The 20,664-nt window shown below is 52.7% G+C and overlaps 3 protein-coding genes and 1 long non-coding RNA gene across 8 annotated transcripts in view; 1 reads left to right on the top strand and 3 right to left on the bottom strand.

Annotated features, from left to right (window-relative positions):
- Positions 1 to 885: 885 nt before the first annotated feature.
- On the bottom strand, positions 886 to 2,297 carry HOXB1 (homeobox B1). The gene is made up of 2 exons (XM_060647845.3): positions 1,712 to 2,297; positions 886 to 1,214 (listed from the first exon to the last, which is right to left on the bottom strand). Exons 1-2 carry the CDS (start codon positions 2,295 to 2,297, stop codon positions 886 to 888), a joined length of 915 nt encoding a protein of 304 aa, XP_060503828.1.
- Positions 2,298 to 11,433: 9,136 nt separating this feature from the next.
- Positions 11,434 to 14,237, bottom strand: HOXB2 (homeobox B2). The gene is made up of 2 exons (XM_060646304.3): positions 13,266 to 14,237; positions 11,434 to 12,514 (listed from the first exon to the last, which is right to left on the bottom strand). Exons 1-2 carry the CDS (start codon positions 13,645 to 13,647, stop codon positions 11,856 to 11,858), a joined length of 1,041 nt encoding a protein of 346 aa, XP_060502287.2. The 5' UTR covers positions 13,648 to 14,237; the 3' UTR covers positions 11,434 to 11,855.
- A 31-nt stretch (positions 14,238 to 14,268) lies between these two features.
- Positions 14,269 to 20,664, top strand: part of LOC132687784 (uncharacterized) — an 8,167-nt gene continuing 1,771 nt past the window's right edge. Inside the window, exons 1-5 of one of the 3 annotated variants that reach the window (XR_013552000.2) lie at positions 14,269 to 15,470; positions 17,148 to 17,236; positions 18,509 to 18,566; positions 18,863 to 18,975; positions 19,565 to 19,669. This is a non-coding gene — a long non-coding RNA (uncharacterized LOC132687784). Of the gene's footprint in view, positions 15,471 to 17,147; positions 17,237 to 18,508; positions 18,567 to 18,862; positions 18,976 to 19,564; positions 19,677 to 20,664 lie in introns of those variants that run through there. The other 2 variants (XR_009614257.3, XR_013551999.2) reach the window with 2 other exon arrangements.
- Positions 17,453 to 20,664, bottom strand: part of HOXB3 (homeobox B3) — a 27,955-nt gene continuing 24,743 nt past the window's right edge. For all 3 annotated transcript variants that reach the window (XM_060646301.3, XM_060646302.3, XM_060646303.3), the window contains one exon: positions 17,453 to 19,802. In XM_060646301.3, the coding sequence (XP_060502284.3) occupies positions 18,970 to 19,802 (833 nt within the window). In that variant the 3' untranslated portion in view covers positions 17,453 to 18,969. The remainder of the gene's footprint in view (positions 19,803 to 20,664) is intronic.

The raw sequence follows: 20,664 nt of genomic DNA, 5'->3' as shown, positions 1-20,664 counted from the left end.
ATGCTTGCTGCTTTTGGGAGCTCTCACTGCACCTGGGCCTCCCTAGGCTGCCCTAGGGGTAGAGGTGGATGGGGAGGAGGGTCCTGGGTTTTCCAGGAGGCAATAAATAGGGGAGGAACTAGTGGGGGCGTGCCTGCGCCTTCCTGGTAGAGGCTTGCCGGGGGCAGGCCTCGAACAACGTTCCAGAAGTCTCCGGAGTACCAAGTTCCAAAACACTTTGGTGGCTTAGAGATGAGGTCTCCGGTGGAAGGAGGCAGGTCTCAGAAAACAACTTCTGGAGGCTGAGTTAGTGCAATACAAATGTGCCAGGAGGGGGTTAATAAGGTGGGGGGGGGGCAGTTTTTTGGTCTGTCACAAGGCAGCTGGTGCTGTTGTAAGGTCTGTGGTGACTGGAGAGATTAAGCATCGGTAACAGGCCTGCACCCAAAAACCTCCCTCAGGAGAAACTTCAAGGCCTTCCCTCTGTCCCGGCCCAGAAGGGAGAGTTAGGAACCGAGGGCTCCGGAAGAGTCCTTGAGACTCAAAGGCACTAACAACACACGGAAGTTGGAAAGAAGGGAGAATTCAGGAGGGTGTGGCTGGCTCCTACCCCACCCACGTGCTGGTCCCCAGATGAAAGGCGGAAGGAAGCCCTTCCCTCCACAGTTGACACGTTCCGTGTCTCCCATGCCTCTGGTCCTGTACGGTCCCCAGCCATCAACACCCCGCCCGGACCAGAGAAAAGCGTTTCCCCAGTCTCCCCAAAAGCAGCTGTAAACGAGCGCCCGGCCTTGGTGACGGGTGGCTGGAACGATGAAGTCGAGGCCTGGCTTAGGGAGAGCGGAGGAGAGGGGCTGGGCTGAGGCGCTCCAGAGCGGAGGAGCCCAGACGGTCGGAAGGTTTCATTCAGGAGGTGATAGAGCCGGGCGAGGCCTCCGGGGAGGTGCACGTCGACTGGTCGGAGGCGTCTCCAGCCGCCTCCTTGGGACAACCCGGAGGGGCTGGGGGCACCCGGCCTCCCTCCCGCTCGCGCTTCTTCTGCTTCATGCGCCGGTTCTGGAACCAAATCTTGACCTGCGTCTCGTTGAGCTCTAGGGTGGCGGCGATCTCCACCCTCCGGGCCCGGCTCAGGTACTTGTTGAAATGGAACTCCTTCTCCAGCTCGGTCAGCTGCCGCGTGGTGAAGTTGGTGCGGAGGCCGCCGGGCGCGCCAAGGCCCAGCTCAGACACCTTCGCTGGGGGGGCGGGGCGGGAGAGAGAGGGGGCCACGTCAGTTCTCTCACCTCTTTCTCCTTCCCCTCTCCTCCTCCTGGGTCAGCTCTAGCTACCCCCCCCACCCCCCGCTTCCTTCCAACTTCAGCTCTCAATGTGCCCTTGGATCACCAGACACCCCCAAATTCAGACCAACCCCCCTTCTACCTCCCCCATCTCCCCCCCACACACACACACATAAGCAGGTCCTGGGTCTGTGCTGGGCACACAGATCGGGATGCAGGGGAGTGCGGGGGGGAGGGGGGCGGTGTGGAGACTTACTCCTAAACGTAATGGGCACTCGCTGGGCACTCGCTGGGCAGGGAAACCCCAAGTGACCTGAAACTGGGCGGAGCGCTCTTACCTGCCTCTACTGGACTGCTCCACCTGTCCTGCCGTCCCAGGCCTAGGACACCCTCAGTGCAGGAGAAGCAGAGCTGTTTGGGGCCCCGGAGAAGGGGTGGCCACGCCTGTCTCATACCTGTCTTGGGTGGGTTCCTCTTAACCTTCATCCAGTCGAAGGTCCGGGCCGTGGGGGTGCTGGGTTCTGACGGGCAGGGCGATTCCTTGTCCTCGGAGAGGAGGTCAGCATAGGCCGATGCAAAGCTCGCCGTCTGCTCGCTCCCAAAAGGGGGCTGCGGGGGAGGGTACGGCCCCGGGCCCGCTCCACCGGTTCCGTAGCCGTCCGACAAGCCCCCTAGCTGGGCCCCGTAACTCGAAGGATGGTAATAGCCTCCGTCTCCTTCGGGTTGGCCCAGAGGGTAGTACTGAGAGGGCCCGTAGCTGGGGCTGCAGGCGGCCGGGGCGTACCCCGAGGCCGCCGAGCTGGGGAAGGGCACCCCGAGCGCAGAAGGCGGCTGCTGGGGGGGATAGCCTGAGTTCTGCTGGAGCGCGGGGCTGGGCAGTCCCCCGCCATAGCGGGTCTCCCCTGCGTAGCTGTCACCAGCAGGAGCCGAGCTGGGGGGGAAGGAGGTAGGGGCGCTGTGGGCGCTGTGGGCGCTGTAGGCGCTGGGTCCCCGGTTACAGAGTGGGTACTCTAAGAAGGAGTTCATCCTATTATAGTCCATGCGTGGAGGCCGCAGGAGGGTCGGCCCGTCTGGGGGAGACACCCTCTTGCCCTACAACCTTTCGGCAGTATGTCACAACGCTGAAGCTTGCATCCATGGCCTGGCCCAGCTCGCCTGGGCCAGGGCTCCCCCAGGAAGGGGGTAGGGAGTGGGGGTGGAGGGGCGCATGTGATCTCTCCCAGGCCAATGGGCGCAGCGGGCCAGAGTTTGGCAGCCCCAGCGCCCATCCATCACCCCCCAAACATTAGCATGACAAAGACACTTCAATCACCCGCAGCCCATCCATCTGAGAGCGACGTGGAAGCGTCAAAAACATCTTTCTTCAAAGACTTTTGGAAAGAAGGGACCAGAGGGAGAGGGGGTAAAAGTTAGAGGAATATTCAAGACTTTCCTCCCCTCCCAACCCCCAAGGCCTTCAATAGGCTCCTGGGTTATTAGATTTGGACAAATTCAACCCAGCTGCCCCTCACTCTTTCCACCCCCCCCAAAGGAGCCTTCCCCCCCCCCCCCCCAAGGCTGTCGACTGGGAGGTGGGGTATCTAGCCTCCTTACTTTGCCCAGAACTCCCACTCCTGGTCTCTGTCTCCCAATTTATCTTGGGGTGATGAGCTAGGACAGCGGGGGGAGGGCGGGGGGGAGGTATGTTATCTTGGGCCAAATGGATACCTGTGAAGGAAGGGGGTGCAAAACACCCAAGGGCGAGGCAGGGCCTAGAGTCTAGAGGGAGAATTCATTAACCGAGAGGTGGGAAACGCATTTCAGGGAGCAAGACAGGACGACAGAAATGTGCAGAGGGGGGCGAGAAACGCCCCATTTCTCCCTCCACGTCTCCGCATAAACGCTCTCTCCTCATTCACACATCCATTCCTCTCCCTCAGCCTCACTTTATATTCTCTCTGTCTCAATCCATCTCTCCATTCGTCCGTCTCTCTCCATATTTATATTCGTTCCCTACCTATCCATCACCTCATCTCTCTAGATGTATTTATCCTCTCTCTAGCCATCCATAGCTGTAGCTGGCTCACTCACTCAGACTCAAATAACTCCTTGTATCTCTCCAGAGGGCCACAATGGGCACAGAGCTAGGTGATGTTTACAGGGGGAAGAGGAGGGAATTTTTATTCTCTCTCTCAAGTGTTCGAAACTAGCGTAGCTCCTGTGTTCCCCCTGGTTGCCTCCTACCCCTCTCTCCCTCACCACCTTCCATCCCCTGTCCCTGCCCCCCCACCCCGCCCCCACTCCCCCCCCACCCCCCCCACCTCCCGCCACCGCCTATCCCAAACCTCAAATTCCCAAATTCAATACCAATTGCAGCTTAAAGATTAGTCCAGTTTTCAGTGAACTTTCTAGAATAGGGCGAGGGAATTTGTTTGGAGAATGGGAGAATCAGTGTGGAGGTCCTGAGGTTCAGGAGTGGAGTCTCACCCCTCACTGCTCTGTGTCTGTCGGGTTAGGGTTGGGGGAGGGGAGGAGAACAGGAAGTGCCTCCTTCTCTCCAGACCCAGATGGGACTGGAAGCGAAGCTCTTAGGTAGACCCCATTGATTCTCCTCCTCCAGACTCGGAGGACAAGAGCTTGGCGCAATCCAACACCCACGCTCATTTGTAACCTGTCAGGGTGTCTGCCTGACCCGAGGCCTGGGGCCGGGGCTAGGGCAAGTCCAGGAGGGCAAGAGTTCAGGGAAGGGATCTCTGTAAACAACTGAATTCAGGAGAGGAAAGGAAGCAAGCAGGTGAGACAGGTCCAGAGAGGACCCTCAAAACTTCTCAGGTTTCCCCACCCCTTAAAGGGCAGGGTGAGTACTCATCCTTTGCAAAGAACCCCAAAGCTGGCTCTCTCTCCCAGTCTCTGTGTCCATATTTCTGTTTCCCATTTCCCCTCACTTTGCCTGTGCCTTATGGTCCCTTCTCCCGCTTTCTATCTTTATCACCAGAATCACACTACCTTTCTCTTCTCTTGATAACCTTTCATCACTGCATCGCTTAGCCCCCAACTATGAAAGAGCTCACAGGCCACTTGTCCCTTTCCCTCCTTACATGTACTCTGCTTGGGACCCTGCTTCAGACCAGAACAAGTTGGGGGGAGGGGGACCAGCTGGTAACTTCTTTAAGGGAGATACAATGGGGGACGGGGAGAGAATGTTCACTGCCAAAGGGGTGAGGGCAGACAAAGGAAAGGAGAATCGAGATGGGGGCAGGGGTGGCCTGCAGGGGGGTTGAAAAGAAAAGGAGTGTGGAGGTGAGAACAAGCTTATTTTTTTCTGTTTTCTCTTCTTGGGTTTACAGATGTCCCTAATGGTTCCCTCTCACTTTAAGATATTCTCCACCGAGACCTTTGCAGAAGAAGGGTAGATAGAGGGTTAGGATTTCTCTTCTAACCCCAAATCTGATTGAGGCCTGTGTCTGACCTGGCTGCCCTGCCTCTGAGAGTTGTCACTTCACTCTCTACCTTTCTCCCTCAACCCAGAGAGAACCCGCTCATCTCGTCCCTTGCTTTTCCAATTAAGGGAACAATTTGAGGTCTAGGGGAAGCAGTGAATTCCAAACCAGTTTAATAAAACAACAGAAATCTGTCTGGGAGTTGGGGAAATGCAGCCTCCCTGCAACAGCCCAAGTGACCAATAGTCTATCACTAATGACAAGATGAAAAGGGTTGGGGAAAAAGTGTCTCAAGTGAAACCGTCGATTGCAGAGATGGTTTTGGCCTTAGCTCTCCAAATTCAGTATAATCTCTAATTCATCCCTGAGTCTTGCTCCCTTCCCTTGTGTAGCAGAGAGATTAAAACTTCCTCAAATTCCTGCTGGCTCTCCCAGCCCCAGCAGAAATGACTGGGGAGAGAAAAGTAACTTGGCTCCCTATGTGTTCCCAAGTCCCTTCCTCCTCAAAAGAAACCGCACCAGACTCTGGCCTGAGGAGAAGGTCTGTGAAGCCTGAATTCTTTGCTAAATTCACAGCTGATTATAAAACAAAACAAAACAAAACAAACAAACAGAAATAATCCATAGCTGGAAAAAAGCCTATGGGTGTAGGATTTTCTGATTAAACAAACTCAACTCACCAGAGAAGTTCTGGGTAGACCCAACACGAAAGTGAAATAAAGCGGATTGATTTCCTCTTTTATATACTGTGTGTCTAAACAGTGGAGCAAAGGGAACATAGGCATGTTTAGAGCTGAAATTATCTTTGAGAGGTGCCCCTCCTTATCACACCCAGGATGCAGGCAGGGGGGCCATTCTAATCAGAAAGGGGGGATGTGTTAGAAGTTTACACCTGATTCTGGCCTGTGTGTGTGTGTGTGTGTGTGTGTGTGTGTAGGAAGCTGCCTTTGCTGGGGGTTAGCAGGAGCTATCTGCACAGTTTTTTCATAAGGTCCCCAAGTGTCTCTCTGCCTGCTCTCCCCAGCCCAGTTCTTGAAGGCCAAGACCAAGATCAAAGGTTGGAACTTAAGAATTAAAAGGGTTGTCATTTTTTTTTTTCCTCTATAAGAGGTGGCTGTTTGAAGAGAGGTTGGAGTCTGAATTCACTGGTGTTTCTTTTAATACAAGCTGATTAAATTGCCACAAATCTGGTTGACAATCATAGACTGTGGGCAGTACATATCATAAGGGGAAGACTACTAGTTCGGGGGCTGGAATACTTGGGTTCAAGTCCTTGCTTGGCCATTTCTTAGCATTATGACTCCGGACAGATTTCTTGGTCTCTCTGAGTCTCAGCCTCAGAGAAGAAGAATGGGTTTAATTCTACTGACTTCACTGCATCCTTAGTGGGATTAAAGCAAACAAGAAAATATAAACATAAGAGAACTCAAATGTTGATATTAACATTACATTCACATTCTAAAATACTATGAGACAGTTTTCTGCTTTTTACTATAACTGGCATATTAAAATCTGGACAGATGTGATAGGAAAATAGCATGTGTGCTATATTTTCATGTAACGGATCACCATATATTATACATATGTATTTTATCATATGCAAATTTCATCAAGAATTGAGAAGTTTGGCTCTGTTTAGGCACAGGATTCTCTTTTAAACTGCAGAGTTCTTTGGAAACTAAAGCCTAATATTATATAATCGACAAAGAACCCAAAGGATTAAAATTGTAGCAGGAAGGTGAAGTTCGATCTTAGCAAGAATTTCCTGATCTTCCAAATATTTGGACAAAGTTTTCTAAGGAGGATGTTATCTCTCCTTCCTTGAGGAATGTAGCTTAGAAACTGCCTTTCTGGGTGGAGTAGGGGTTGAACCTAACTTCCGTATTCTAGATAGATTTCATCTGGAATGAAAGGTAAATCAGAGAGTTGGAATCTTCCTAAAAGGAAAGATTAGAGTGACACGAAGAATTGAAATAATTTTCTCCTTAATTGGGTTTCTCCAAGTGCATTAGTTGTGGCCAAAATACCCACTTTGGAAACTTTATAGAACAATGACCAAGATGAATTTGTACCTGGATGACTGTCCAGGCTGTGATTTTTCTGTAGTGTTTGGGAATTAGAGAAGGTTTGAGGAGGGCTTTTTTACTTTTGACTCTGTTCTCAGGAGGAAGCGGTTTTTTAGATGTCCTTCAGGCACTAAATATCTGCTTCCCAGCTGAGTGTGAAGAGGGGGGTGGGGGTGGGGACAGGAAAGCAGAACTAAGCCTGAGAGGTCAAGGGAGGATTTGGGCCACACCAACCACAGGAGGTGGAGGGGATCCCATGGGGGCTAGAGGCCACTTTCTGCAAACTGAGGACATGTATTTGACTAGAAAAAATACATCTTCAGGAAGATGTACAGCACAGCCACGGAATGCTTGTCAGAAACTTAGGGGAAAGGTGAATTCAGCAGGGCTATTTAAGGAGACCCAGAACTTGTACCTGTGCTCTGATGCCCCAGCACTGAGACAAAACCTGTCTAAAAGGGACTTTTAATATCTAGTACACCGTGTCAAAGAAGAAGTGTGGTGGCTCTTTTTGTATAAAATGTCCTACTGTTTTTGAAACAAGGAAACATAACCAAATGTTGGGGAAGGTGACAAGGGACGAAAGTCAGAGGAAATCTTGGTTAGGACATTTTGGAATACCCATATTTATTGAAAACTTGACACATAACACTATACCCAATTCATGCTTGCTGAAAAGGTTTCTTTCTCTACTAGTTTAAGTAATGACTGGCGGGGGGGGGGGTGCCTGGGTGGCTCAGTGGGTGACTGGGTGGGGGACTCTTGATATCGGCTCGGTCGTGATCTCACAGGGCTGGGATGAAGCCCCACGTTGGGCTCAGTGCTGAGCGCGGATCTTGCTTGGGATTCTCTCTTTCCCTCTGTACCCCTCCCCTCCTTGTGCGGAGGCGCGCGCGCACGCACACACACACACACACACACACACACACACATTCTCTCTCTCTCTCTCTCTCTCTCTCTCAAAATAAATAAACATTTAAATAATAATAATAATGATTGGGGCATGATGGTTGGTATTAAGTCGCAAATTTAAAATTTGTTAAAAGGGTCCTACCAGATACTTGGGAGGCGGGTTATTGTCAAACATCAAAAGTCACCACCTCCGTTTGAAAGCACGTGACACCAGCCATCATAAGTACTTAATACGTTGTTCGCGAAGACTAACAAGTATTACTTTGGTCGGATATTGATGCAGAGGATATTAGAACGCATTTAGCTCTTCCACTTATTGGACAGATGGAGAAACTGAGGTCTGGAAAGTGGAAGGGACTTGGCCAGTCATAAGTTAAAATTTTTTGTTAATGACTCAGGGTTATCATGATTGCAAATAATTCCTCAGTCTAATGGTCGTTTGCTTTCACCATAATATTGAGTCATTCGTCTTAAGAAATGACTCACCAAGAGCAGGGCAGACTGATCCGCAGTTTTGGGGACTGCACTGACTGAAACCTTCCCACTCCAACCACAGCCAATTTAGAACTAGTCTGTGCTCCAGACCACTCACAATGGTCCTGCCCCAAGAGGAGCCCTGCCCCAATCAGAATGGGATAAGTGAGTGTGGCTGCTTGGTATTACCTTCTAGCTTACCATCACTGGTGGTGGGGCAGAAGGGGGGGGGGGTGTCCGGGGAGAGGGTCTACTGCTTTATCTGGGAATCCTTACCCCTTCTCCTTCCTTCGCCAAAGCCAGCTGGGAAATCTCAGGCTAAATAGGATGGCCGCAGAGATGAAATAAGGAAAAGGAGCTGATCTGGGACACAAGGGTCCTGAGTACCAATTCTTTATGAATCCCAAATTGCCAGACATTCCTTTGATTTTGAAATTGGGTGGGGAGATTGAAAACAGGAGTCATTTCCTTCTGGAAATGCATTGTCTCTTTGTTCTGCTGGAGTGGCATCAGGGACGGTGAATTTTGTGAATATGGAAAAGTAGAGACAGAAAGTGTCCCGGGCTGCCTGTGAAAAGAGTTCCAACTTCTCTCTAATAATCAACCAGGGGAAATGCCGGAAGTGCTCCTGATTCCCTGGATTCATTGCTTCCTGCTCTCAGGATACACAAAGTACCTAGATCTAAACAGGTAGATCCAGCCTTTGGCTGGACTCCCCTGGCCCTCCACTCACTTTGGCAGGGAGGAATTAGGACTGGTGCAGCCTCAGGAAGGAGGTGAGATTCCCTACCCTTTGGTCCACTGCTTTGAGTTGGGGGAGGACCGGGAGGGATCAGCTGGGTAGAGAGGATCAAAAATTCTGAAGCACGGGAGGAAGGCAGGAAGCAAGGTGGCACTATGATCTAATAGTGCTTCTCAAATTTTAATGTGCATGTAAATTACTTGGGGATCTGCTAAATTGAGACTTTGCTGCAGCAGACTTGAAGTGGAGCCTAAGATTCTGCATTTCTAAGTAGCTCACAGGTACTGCTGATGCGGTGGGTCCATGGGGGCAGCAAGGTTCTAAGAGAACGGAAACCTCAGAGGCCCCAGAGTGTGACAGACCAAGCCATGATCCCAGGATGTGAATTCTCTCCAGCAGAGCAGATCCTGTATTTTTGGCATTGATGAAGGGTGCTCTCCTTTTGACCACCAAAGAAAGCTGGAAGGTGGACAATTAGCAAGATCCTTTTGGTATTCTTGATCCTTGTAACAACCTGTTATAGCTGAAAGAGCATTTTTAATTAGACCAAATTATCTAGTTTGGCTGTCCATAGAAATCAAAGCCCCAGCTGAAATGTCTGTTTCGTTTTGTTGGTGTAGAGATGTCTATGTGCTGTGATTTTTAAGATGTTAAGCACTGCCCATGGGCATATTTTATGGAGAAATAAACACACAGCCCAATGAGATGTATAGTGTGGTTTTAATATATTGTATATTCACTTATTTATGGGGAAAATAAATACACGAGCCAATAAGCTGTGTATTATTACTTTAATATATTGAATTTATTTCATACCTATATATTTTATGAGGGAAAATAAACTAATAAGATACATGATATTATTATAATAACACATCTAATTGTTCTATATTAATTTATTTATGAAAGAAATAAGTGCAACTTAACATGACATAAGATTATTTAATGCAGGAGATGAATTCTATATTAAGACAGTTTAAGGGATTAAATTCCAGCTGAATAAGATGTGTGCACTTCCCACACTGAGGGGCCAGTTAAAAAAATATGCGAGAGCCTGTCTAGTCCTATGTGTCACGACCTGTGTTGGCTCCTGGCTTTTCCTGACAGTTGTTGCCTCCCCGTGCCTGGTACTCCAAGTCCCCGTCCTGCTGGTCCAGGGGAAAGTCTGGGAGGCCCAGGAAATAAACTGCTTTTCGAGAATGGCAGCATCTGCTGGGGAGGTAGCCCTGCGGTGTCTGTTTCTGAGCCAGAGAAATATTAAGTAAACCTAAGAAGGATGGATGGCTTTCCAGGGCCCTTTAAATCTCCGCGTTCCCCGAACGAACCAGGAGGCAGATGGGGGAGATCGATCCTGGCTTCCCTGCTCGCCGGGTTTGCAAGCAGCCGGGCCGGGTGCGGTGGGGGATAGGAGACAGAGCTGAGATGGCAAATGAAGCTGTCGGTAAGACAGGTAGGCCTGCATCTGGAGGAAGCGGCGGCCGGGCTTTAGATCCCAGAGCCAAGGGTGCACAGTCAGACCCCGCGAGGCCGACCCGGGCCTGCAGACCCGCCGCTCGCCCCTGCGCGGCTCACCCCTGCGCCGCCCACCCCGCGCGCACTCCACGTCCCCCGCGCGTCCTCTGCCTCCGCTGGCCTCTTTTTTTTTTTTTTTTTTTTTTTTTTTTTTTTTTTATAACACAAAAACGAAAAGGAGGTTCCTGGCTCCCTTTCCTCACGGGGGCCTGGAAGGTCCGGAAAGGAGAAGGCGGGCGCGGGGACAGAGCCCCGAAGCGGCTGTCATGGCGGCCACCGACTCTCCCCGCGCCCTCCCTGCAGCCCGGCCCCAGCGCCATTTTGAGCATCTTCACGGCTGTCCTGTCGCCCTCCAGCTCTCCTCGCTCCTCCTTCCCGCCCCCGGAGGCCTAGCGCCTGCAGAGGCGGCGCGGGCCTCCCTGGGCTGGCGGCCCCGCCGCTCCTCGGACGCCCTCCCGACCCCGAAGCCCTAGAGTGGCTGCGGGCACCGAGGAGCACTGAGGTCCGGGCCTCGCTCCATTTTTCCGCGAGCCTCCTTTCTGGCCCGCTTGGAAACCTGCTTCCCGAGAACACCCCCCAACCCCCACGCCACTCGGCCCACGACCCCCGGCCTCGCGTCCCCAGGCTTCTTGTGTTCCCGAAAAAGCCTTTCCACCCGGCTTGGGGGCACTGAAGCCAGAAGCTTGGGAAACCCTAGGAGCCCTCCCGCTCCGGCTAAACCTCTGCGCCCCCTGCTACGACCCCCGGTCGCGTCCCCGAGGCCTCCTCTCCCTCCACCCGCCACCTAGATCTCTAAGCAGAGCCCCGGGAACACCGACGCGGGACCCAAGGCCATCTGTTGGAGGGTGTGCAGGTGACAGAATTCCAGCAAGCTCCCGACTCCTCTCGAGCTGCGAGGTCGAGAAGCGGTGGCCAAGTAGGGTCGCTTTTGTACCACCCGGACTTAGCCGACGCGGGGTCGGGCAGCCTCGCGCGGGTCCCGAGGGAATGAGGGCAGGCCTAGGGAGGTGCGGGGCAAGGGGCTGGGGTTCCAACACAAACACTCGTTTTCGTATTATAAAGACATTTATTTAATCTATGAAAATAATGTACAATAAATACTTTCCCCTTTTCCTATTATTAAAGAATTTCAATAAATAATCTACGGGTCTAAAACTTAAAAAGAGAGAGAGGAAAACAAGATCCTCTAGTTCCTTTTTAAGAAAGCCCCCCCCCAAGAGTTTAATTATTCCTGAGATTTCGTTGGAAGGAGTCTACCGAACGGAATTTGTCTGTGTGTTTTAAAAAGACGCCCGAGTGCCCAATATTTTAGAGAGGAACGAAAGGAAATGGATTAAACACGAATTCAGTAATACCTGAATTTTAGCAAAACACAGAAAGAAGTCTAAGCGACTTGGGGGAGGGGGGTCCTCGGGTTTTCCAGCAGACGGGACGAGGGGACGGGGGTCGAAGCGGCCGGGGGGGAGGAAACAGGTTAGGGGAACTGCAGGTCGATGGCACAGAGGGTGCTGGTGAAGAAATCCAGCTCTTCCTCGGAAAAGGGAACCGGGCTGTCAAGCGAGCCCTGCAGGCTGGGGGACAGGCCTCCGGACAGCTGGAGACAGGAGTCGGCCGCGAAGAAGTCGAGATCGGGCAGGAAAGGCGAATCCTGCCGCTCGGGGAAGGCGTCTTCGGGCAACGGCTCGGGCTCCAGCCTGGCGGCCGCGCGCAAACTACCCCCCACGTGAGCGGTCAAAGGCTGGGGACCCTGGGCGCCCGGGAGGGCCGGCGCGACCTCGGGCGGGTGACAGCAGGCTTCCCGCGCCGGCCGGGAGGCGGAGGGGCGGCCAGGGCTGGCCGCGGGCTCGTCGGCTGGCTCGCCGGCGTCCTCCAGGGCGCCTGGGCAGGCCGGCTCCCCGTCGGGCGGCTCGCGGTGCTGCGTCTGCCGCTTGTGCTTCATGCGCCGGTTCTGGAACCACACCTTGACTTGCCTCTCGGTGAGGTCCAGCAAGGCCGCGATCTCCACGCGGCGCGGCCGGCACAAGTACTTGTTAAAGTGGAATTCCTTCTCCAACTCCAGCAGTTGCGTGTTGGTGTAAGCAGTGCGCAGCCTGCGCGCCCCGCTGCCGGCGGCCTCCGGCAGTCCCGGACCATCTGCAGGGAAAGAGGGCTGGGTGTCAAAAGCGGGCGGTGTCCCCTGCTCAACCTCATTCAGCTTAGGTGAAGACCACCCCAGCCGCCAAAAACAGTATCAGCAGCACAAACCCCCCCCCCCCTTCCCGCCTACCGAAGCGGCCCGCTCTCACGGCTTTTCCCGTCCCCCTCTCGCCCGCAGACCCTGCCGGGGTCAGGGCACAGCATTCAGAGAGCCGCCCACGGGCCACGCAGGGGGTAGGGAGCGGCTGCCTTTTGCCCCCAGAACCTCAGAGGCTCCATCCCGAATCATTGGCGTGGAGCCCTCAATTCGGCATTTTCGAGCTTAACCCAGAGAGAGGGGGGTTCAGTAAGAAAGATTATGCCTCACCTCCTTTCCGCCCTAGCTTTCAAATTCCCCTCTTTGAGAGCAGGGAGAAATGGGACTGAATCTTTTCCTGCGCCCAGGTTCAATCCCCAACACCACTTTGATTCCTCCGTACAGATAAAGGTGAAAAGCTAAATCAAATCCTTTTTCCAACAGAGAAAAGGCTCTTCCCCAACCAGCCTCCAAAATCTGCTATAGTGTTAAGAAAGAAAGAAAAAGAAAAAACCAGGCCTGAACCCCAGCGGTATATTTTTCTTGTTCATCCCTGGACTAGACGGGGCAAGGATCCCCAACAGGCTCGACACCCTTTTTTACCTCCCCCATCGCTCTTTCTCCCCCTCTCTTCTAGCTGCCCCTCACCCCACCCCTACCCCGCTAACCGACCTGCTGGCGATCCGACCCCGGAGGCCGAAACGGAGGAGGCGGCTGGAGGAGACAAGGCGGATTGGCTGGGTTTCTTGGCGGATTTCTTCTCTTTCATCCAGGGGAACTCGGGGACCAAGGGGGCGGCGGGGAGCGGCGGCGGCGGCGGCAGAGCGGGCCCATCTTCGCCTCGCTTTTGGCTCCTGGGTCTCTGAAGGGTGGAGGCGCCGGGCTGGAGGCTGGGGAAGGTTTGCTCGAAAGGAGGAGGAGGAGGAATTAATGTCGACTCCTTGATTGATGAAGTTTGAAATGTCTCCAAGACAGCGGGGAAGGAAGTCAGACACTCGGCGAGCGATGGCTGGCTGTTTATAAACCCAATCTCCCTCTCAAATTCAAAATTCATGGCTTTCAATGGTGGGGGAGGGGGCCTGCTGGGGGGGGCGTCAGGAGGGAGGATCGGAAGGGACCCCCCCTCCTGCCCCCCCCAGGTTTATGTGATGGAGCGATTTTGGGAGGGGGAGATTTCGCTCTTTCTCTCTCTCTGTTTTTGTGTTTTTTTTTTTTTTTTATTTTGGGCCTTTATAATTGTATATTGCTGATAAATACAAGCGTATGGGGACTCTCTCTATTAAACCCAGGACTCCGGCGAAATTGCAGGGAATTCATGGTCACGGGACTGGCCTCGGCCAATCGCTTGTCTGGGCCTGGTGGAAAACAGAGAGCATTATTTGCTTTAATTGATTCAAAAACTCTAGAGAACCACGACCTGGACACCGTGAGCCCCCAGTCCTACACTCCCTCTCCCCAGTGCTTCCCTTTCTCCAGAAAAGCTAGAGGAACATTTCTCTCAACCCCTTCAGAAGATGGGAGGCTCCAAAAGGTGGAAAACAAGGGAATCTAAGGGAGAAGTCTTCCTCTCTTCCAAATATTTTTGATAGAATACATTAGTGCTTTCTTTATAATGCCAGCCATATGATCTTCCCCACTCTCCCCCCATTAAAAAAAAAAAGAAAGAAAGCTGAGTAAGGATCTCAAAGTGAGAGAAAAAGATAGTAGAAAGAGACTTCCACCCTTTGGGAAAGGTCAGTGTTAAGGTGCAATAAGGAAGAGGAGAGATTTACAATCATCAGCACCTCCATCTCCATCCCACCCCCCAAAAGCAACAGATAAATCTTAGAAAATCGACAGACACTCCCAGGCTGACACAGAGGAGTGAGATAGATGGTGAGGGGCTCTTTGGGGCCTCTGGCAGCCAAAGCTGTGTGGTCTCAGTTCCCTTCTCTGCCCAGTGTTTGCAGCACTTGTCCACCTGCCTTCCTCACCTGGAGCCATCTCACTCCTTTTCAGGACCCCACAACAGCCAGGGTGTAAGGTGCCTATGCTCTCCCTCAAGCCTCAAGCCTGTGTCTGTATCTATATCCAGGGACATGAACAAGAACCAAGGTAGTAGGAGATTTAACTTAGAGCACTCTCAAACCTCAGGCCAATGTTTGGGGGGAGGAATCCCCGCCCAGGACAAAGAGAATCCCCCTTCCTATTTTTGCCAGGGTGCTAGTTTTAATCATCATCATCATCCCTGGCAAGAAAGAATTCTCTGAGCACGGAGAGGGTGGCAACAATGACTACTGAGATTATATTCCATTTAGGGGGCAGGGGAGGATTTTTTTTTAATTTTATTTTGAGGGGATCAAGACAGTCTGAACTTTAGAGAGTATTGTAATGTACTGGAGAGAGGGGACACAAGACTCGCCCCCCCCCACCCCGGAGCAATTGGTGGGAAACTAGATCTCAAAGCAGAAAATGAAAAGTCGATCTGGGGGAAGATTTTTAAATAAGTGGGTCAGACGGACCGAGAGGAGATGAGGCGATCAATCTTAGCCCCCTGACAGCTCCCTCCGATGGCATCAAAGAATTTGGCTCTTTGGGAAAGCCGAGGGAACAGCCGAAATTCCACATCCCTTTAAAAGGCCTGGGGGTGGGGGTGATAGCAAAAGAGAAAGGTGATTCTGGGAGAGCAGGGAAACAGATGGGCAATGGGGACAGAGGGAAGGACGCTGAGTTGGGTGGAAAGTTTGTGTGGAGAACTCCCACGGCTCTGGCCTCCCCTCCCCCTCCTCCTCTCGGCTGCCCAGCAAGGAGGAGAAGGCTGGTTAGCAGAGAAATGGCAACTCAGCCGGGAGCTGGAACTAGAAACTTTCTGTCAATGTAACAGCCGCGTGGGTGGCGGTGAGTATTCATCCGCGTGGGTGGCGGTGAGTATTTAAAAAGGACCGAGAAGGCCAGAGGAGAGCCAGGAGAGAGAAAGGGGATTTGTAGGTGGGGGCTGCAGGGACGGGAGGTGGACCGCTGCGGAGGGCGCAGAACAGAAGGAGCTGCTCTGAACTGGGCAAACTGGCCAGAGACCGTTGTGTCCAACTCCACTCCAAAGAAGGCACTTTTCGCCATTTGGGGGGGGGGGGGTGCGGATGGGGCGGGGGAGGGGAGGTGGGCACAGAAGAATCCGAAGAGTAGTTGTCTGGAAGTTGTGCAGGGAGGCCTGAAAGAGGGTGCCCCCTCCATTCACCCCCTTGAGAAGCCCTGGAAGTTTCTCCGCAGCCTCTCCAGCTGGCTGCAGGGTAGAGCGCTTCTCTCCGCATCAACTCAGGCCGAGACTGTCCCTGCAGGAAATACGGCTCTCTTTAACCCTGCTGACAGATTTTATGGCCAGATTAGAGAACAGCAGAGAAGTTGGGTGTTAAAAGGGGCCAAGAGAGCCCTCCTTCCCAGAGACACCGCTTCCCCGCCTCCTGTTACGCTGTGAATCTTACAGCGCAGATATTTTCCCCCACGACTTTGGCTGCTTAGCTAGAGCCTGGAAGCCCGCAGAAAGAAGGGCGGAGGACACCAAAGCCAAGTGGGCCCTTCTTTTTCGTTTGCAATTCCAGCTTCAGGCCAAAGCTCTGTTTTTCAAACTCAAGCTCAATTCCTTCTCTTGGCCTGCCTCTCTCGTGCTAGATAAATAATCAATCCACTCCACCCCCAGAGCCAAACATGGCGCTCCGTCTAGTTACATCATTCAGAAAATGTTATTCAGGGAAGAGGAAGAGAGAAAGACAGAAAGAAAGAAAAACCCTTGAGCGTTATTTGATCCCAATCAAACTTTGCACGCTCTTATGCCTTTAAATTATAGCCTGACCCGATGCTAAATTGCTTGCTGCTTGGATGAGCCGAGTCCAGTTAAAACCCTACTTGGTGAGGGGGGGGGCGGTAGAATTCAGGTTGCTTTTTTATTGTTATTTATTGTTGCATAAAGACTGTAATTACTAACCTTGGACTGCCAGGATGCAACATAAAAATGAAAATCAGCCCTCGCTTTAAGGCTGAGGGCCTGGAACGATTCTCACTGACACTGCCCCCCCCCCCCCCCACTACCACCAAATATATGCTCCTAATTAAGCAATGCGGGCGCATCGCTTACAATTAGAATTATGCATCTCTTCAGCAAGCAGCCATCGCTTCTCTTTCAACGAATTAGCTCCATATTTCAGCCGCCCTGTCTCTTCGCTCTTATCGGCTCCAGCGACGCGGCGGTGACATTTCATCTTTGACAGACCCTCTCTATCCTCGCTCCGATGTGATAAAACTTTTATGGAACCACGACTAAGAAATGAAGTTTTCCCAAGGATCGTGGAAACGGAGCTGCACATTTGCCTGGGGACCATTTTATTTACGCTTGGATCCCACCGCCTCGCCCTCCCTCCTCCCTCTCCCCTTTCCTTGGCAGGGAAAATCTAAAGCGCCTCCTCTCCCTCCGCCCCGAGTTTTATTTAGTGATTTAATTTCACTTTAGTTTTAAGGTTTGACCTGAGAAGTCTAGGCCTCAGATTTTTTTTTTTTAATCATTTTCCTTTGTTTTCATTTTAGACCCAATGGTGGTTGGGCTTCGGGTCACGTGACGACTTCTTTGTAGCTCCGGAAGAGAACTGTGAAGTTTAGGTTCCTTGGAAGAAGCAGTAAACGGCCAGATGTTGTTGTTGTTGTTGTTGTTGTTGTTGTTGTTGTTGTTGAAGGTGTGGCCAGGAAGTTGTGGCCAAAGGCACGAGAGGACAAAAGGTCAATGAGAAAAACTGAGAGGCCAAGATAGGGTCTTCGACGTCCTTCTTTCCTTGGGGGAAGTTTGGCAGTCAGCAGCCTCCCCCTGCTATGTAAATTGGACCACCAGGACAAGATAAAATTGATAACAGAAAGTTTATTCAAGAATTGTTTGACAGACAACCCTTTTAAGTGAGGAAAAAAGTAACTACGGAAGAACAAAGAAAGTTTCGAGAGGGAATTAACTCTAACTCTACGAATTCGGGACTATACAATGACAATAGGAGCTGAGTTCATGCCTTTTAGAACTAATTACAATTGCTCATAAGTACGCATTTAACATAAATCTACAGCTCTTTTCTAGAGTACAATAATAACTAAAATAGCTGGTTTTACATGACAGGAAACACAACGTCCTTTATAACAAGTAAATACTAAAAAAGTACAATTTGTCATTTTTTTCCCTCATATAAATACATAATGTAAGGGGGGGATAAATAATACAAAAAAAAGAAAATATTTTAACAGGCTATAACCAATAAATATATATGAAAATGTTCACTAGAACACACACTTTTTGAGCGATGCCGGACTCCTGCAGACCCAAGCATCTCTCACAGTTGTTTTTATATCCATTAAAATGTAAACTCTAAGTGCAACAAAAGTGTCCTGACAGGGGGCTGAGCGAGGCGCACAGGCCCAGCTGCAGCCCCTGACTGGGACAGACAGTTTGTTAAAATATACCCTGTTTTCACGTTAAGTCAAGAGAGCAACAGAAGAAAAGAAAAGTGTAGAACCTCGTGTCGCCCGATTGCTTTCTGTGGAGAGAGGGGGATGGTCCTGGAGCTGAGGTGGGAGACAGCAGAATGGGCAAAGCTTCAGTCCTGACACCTTGCCTGCTCTGACCTCCCAGCGTTCCATAAAAGAAAAAATATATATATTTATAATATAGACAGCTCTGACTTTCAGGATCTCTCGCCATCCCTGAGCCCTCTGAAAACTGTAATAGATGGGGGCGGGGTGTAGACATTAATGTCCTAAAGCAGAAACTATGGGGCTTAAAAATGGAGGGAGCGCCCCCAGAAACCTCACATGGGTGGGAGGAAACTTGAGGCTTCAGGAAAGTGGGAGGGGAGCGTGCTTTGGGCCCTTGGTTTTGAAATGGGCTCTCTTTTTTTGTTTGTTTTTTAAAGGAGAACTGCAAGGAAAAAAAAAATCAAGATTTGGAGGAATTACTCACAGAGATGGAAGGTAAGTTAGTTGGTTGGTTGGTTGGTGATGGCCTAGCCATCTTGTCTGCTTTTTAAAATGTGCTTCTCTGCCTTGTTTCCCTATCTCCTAACTGGGTATTGCTGGAGGCCTAGGGTTGAGGGGATCATCTCCACAGTCGGCTGTGGATTTCTCTCCAGTGGGTTGGCAGGCGGACCGAACAAGGACTGGAGGACCTTACAAAGCAACTTCTCAGGCCAGGGGGAGGGGAAGGGGCTCCAGCCCCGGGTCTTCCCCGCAGCAAGTGTGGCTCTCGCCTCCTTGCCTCCCTATTTCAGACCTCCAGGCTGCCCCCTCAGAGCGCACGGCCTGCGCGCCCCTCGTAGCTCTCACCCACCCCAAGACCTCACCCCTCCGCCGCCCCCGCCCCCCGGCCCCTCTCCGATCACAGGTGTGTTAATTTGGGCGCTTCTTGGATTCTACCCTGAGGAGGAGGCGCATGGTGAGAGGAGAGGTCTGTGTAGGTAGGGTGGGGATCGCAGGGTCCGTGGTGCTGGTTGGGGGCCATAGGGGGCGCCCCATTGTAGTCCAGGTTCCCCGAGGGGTGGTGGGAAAGGTGGTTGAGGCCGTAGAGGGAGGGGCCGGCAGGGGGCGGCAGCGGATCCGCGTAGCCGCCCCCGCCCACGTACACGGGGCTGCCCTGCATGGTGGGCGTCCCATAGGCGCCCCCGTTGGCTTGGAGGACGTGGGGCTCGTAATCGGCCGCCGGAGTCGGGGGGTACTTCTGCGGGGCGCCGCAGCCTTTGAGAGGGGGCTGATAGTTGGAGGGCAGCGCGTAGGCATTCTGGTGGGCTTTGCCGAAGGCGGGCGGGGACGGGCTCTCGTAGCTGGGGGTCATGGAGTGTAAGGCGTTCATGAAGCCGGCCGTGGACTGCATGGGTTGCGGGGGGCTGCCGGCAGGGGAGGGGCCCCCGGACGACGAGGCCAGGCCCTTGGCCTTCTGGTCCTTCTTGTACTTCATGCGCCGGTTCTGGAACCAGATCTTGATCTGCCGCTCGCTGAGGTTCAGCAGGTTGGCCATCTCCACGCGGCGCGGCCGGCACAGGTAGCGGTTGAAGTGGAACTCCTTCTCCAGCTCCACCAGCTGCGCGCTCGTGTACGCCGTCCGCGCGCGCTTGGACGCCGCCGACCCCGGGGGGCTCTTGTCCCCTCCCCCGCCGCCGCCGCCGCCCCCGCCGCCACCACTGCCGCCGCCTCCGCCGCCGCCGCAGCCCTCCGCTGGATCCGAGGGGGAGGGGTGGGAAGGGGACAAATGAAATAAAAGATAATTACTGAACACGCCGAAATTGAATGCATGGTTTCTTAATAAATCCAGGCCTGGACTCGGAGCCCCCGCCGCCCTCCCCTTCTCGTCCCCGCCTCCTCCTCACCACCCCCCCCAACGCCCGTCGCATTAGCGGACACTCTATAATAGTGGCATTTATTAAGAGACCTGTTCTCCTCTTGCTGCCCCAGCTTATGAAAATTTGATCATGTCACGCAGACAGAGCCGCATGGCCATTTATTTAGAGCTGGGTTTTCTCGCGCGCGCTTTCTTCCCCCATCACCAACTCCAGGTTCTGGGAAGACACCCCCCCCTCCCCCACACACACACAAACTTCCTGCCGGGGTCCTGTGGACTAGGTGGGCGGCCGAGGAGAACCCCTGGGGGAATCTGAACATTCGGGGGCAGGGCGCGGAAGTGTGGCTCGAAGAGGCTGCCTTGCCTGGAGGCCGGGACCCCGGGCGGCCCGAGCGATTGTGATTAATACCCACAGTAATCATACTTAATAATAATCAATCGTTGACGACTCTGCGTCTACTGGCAGCGTCTCGTGGCTCTACGGCCTTGCAAAGGGCTGAGTCCGAGCGCCTGGCCTTCTGGAGCTCTGGGCAGCTCAGGTGAAGGGTGGCTGGAGGGAGAGGGTGTTGGCGGGGTCAGGGGTCATCAGGTGGTGGGGGCTACGGGAAAAGCGCGGCTGCAGGGCCGCCACCTGATATTGTTCCCCGGCCGCCGCCTGGGCGCCTAGGGGCTGGGTGCTAGAATAACAGTGACATTCCTGGCCTGGACAAAAGCTGACGACGAGGAAGGCAGAGAGCT

This window comes from Panthera onca, chromosome E1 (genome assembly GCF_046562875.1).
Source record: "Panthera onca isolate mPanOnc1 chromosome E1, mPanOnc1 haplotype 2, whole genome shotgun sequence".
Lineage (NCBI taxonomy): Eukaryota > Metazoa > Chordata > Mammalia > Carnivora > Felidae > Panthera > Panthera onca.
The sequence above is the reverse complement of the archived record's forward strand: the minus strand, read 5'-3'. Positions and strand labels throughout refer to the sequence as shown.

Coding starts and splice junctions, on each gene's coding strand:
- HOXB1 (XM_060647845.3), bottom strand. CDS start 2,297: ATGGACTATAATAGGATGAACTCCTTCTTAGAGTACCCACTCTGTAAC. Junction 1,215..1,711: donor GAGGAACCCACCCAAGACAG/GTATGAGACAGG, acceptor CCGCCCCCCCAG/CGAAGGTGTCTGAGCTGGGC.
- HOXB2 (XM_060646304.3), bottom strand. CDS start 13,647: ATGAATTTTGAATTTGAGAGGGAGATTGGGTTTATAAACAGCCAGCCA. Junction 12,515..13,265: donor CGGGGTCGGATCGCCAGCAG/GTCGGTTAGCGG, acceptor CTTTCCCTGCAG/ATGGTCCGGGACTGCCGGAG.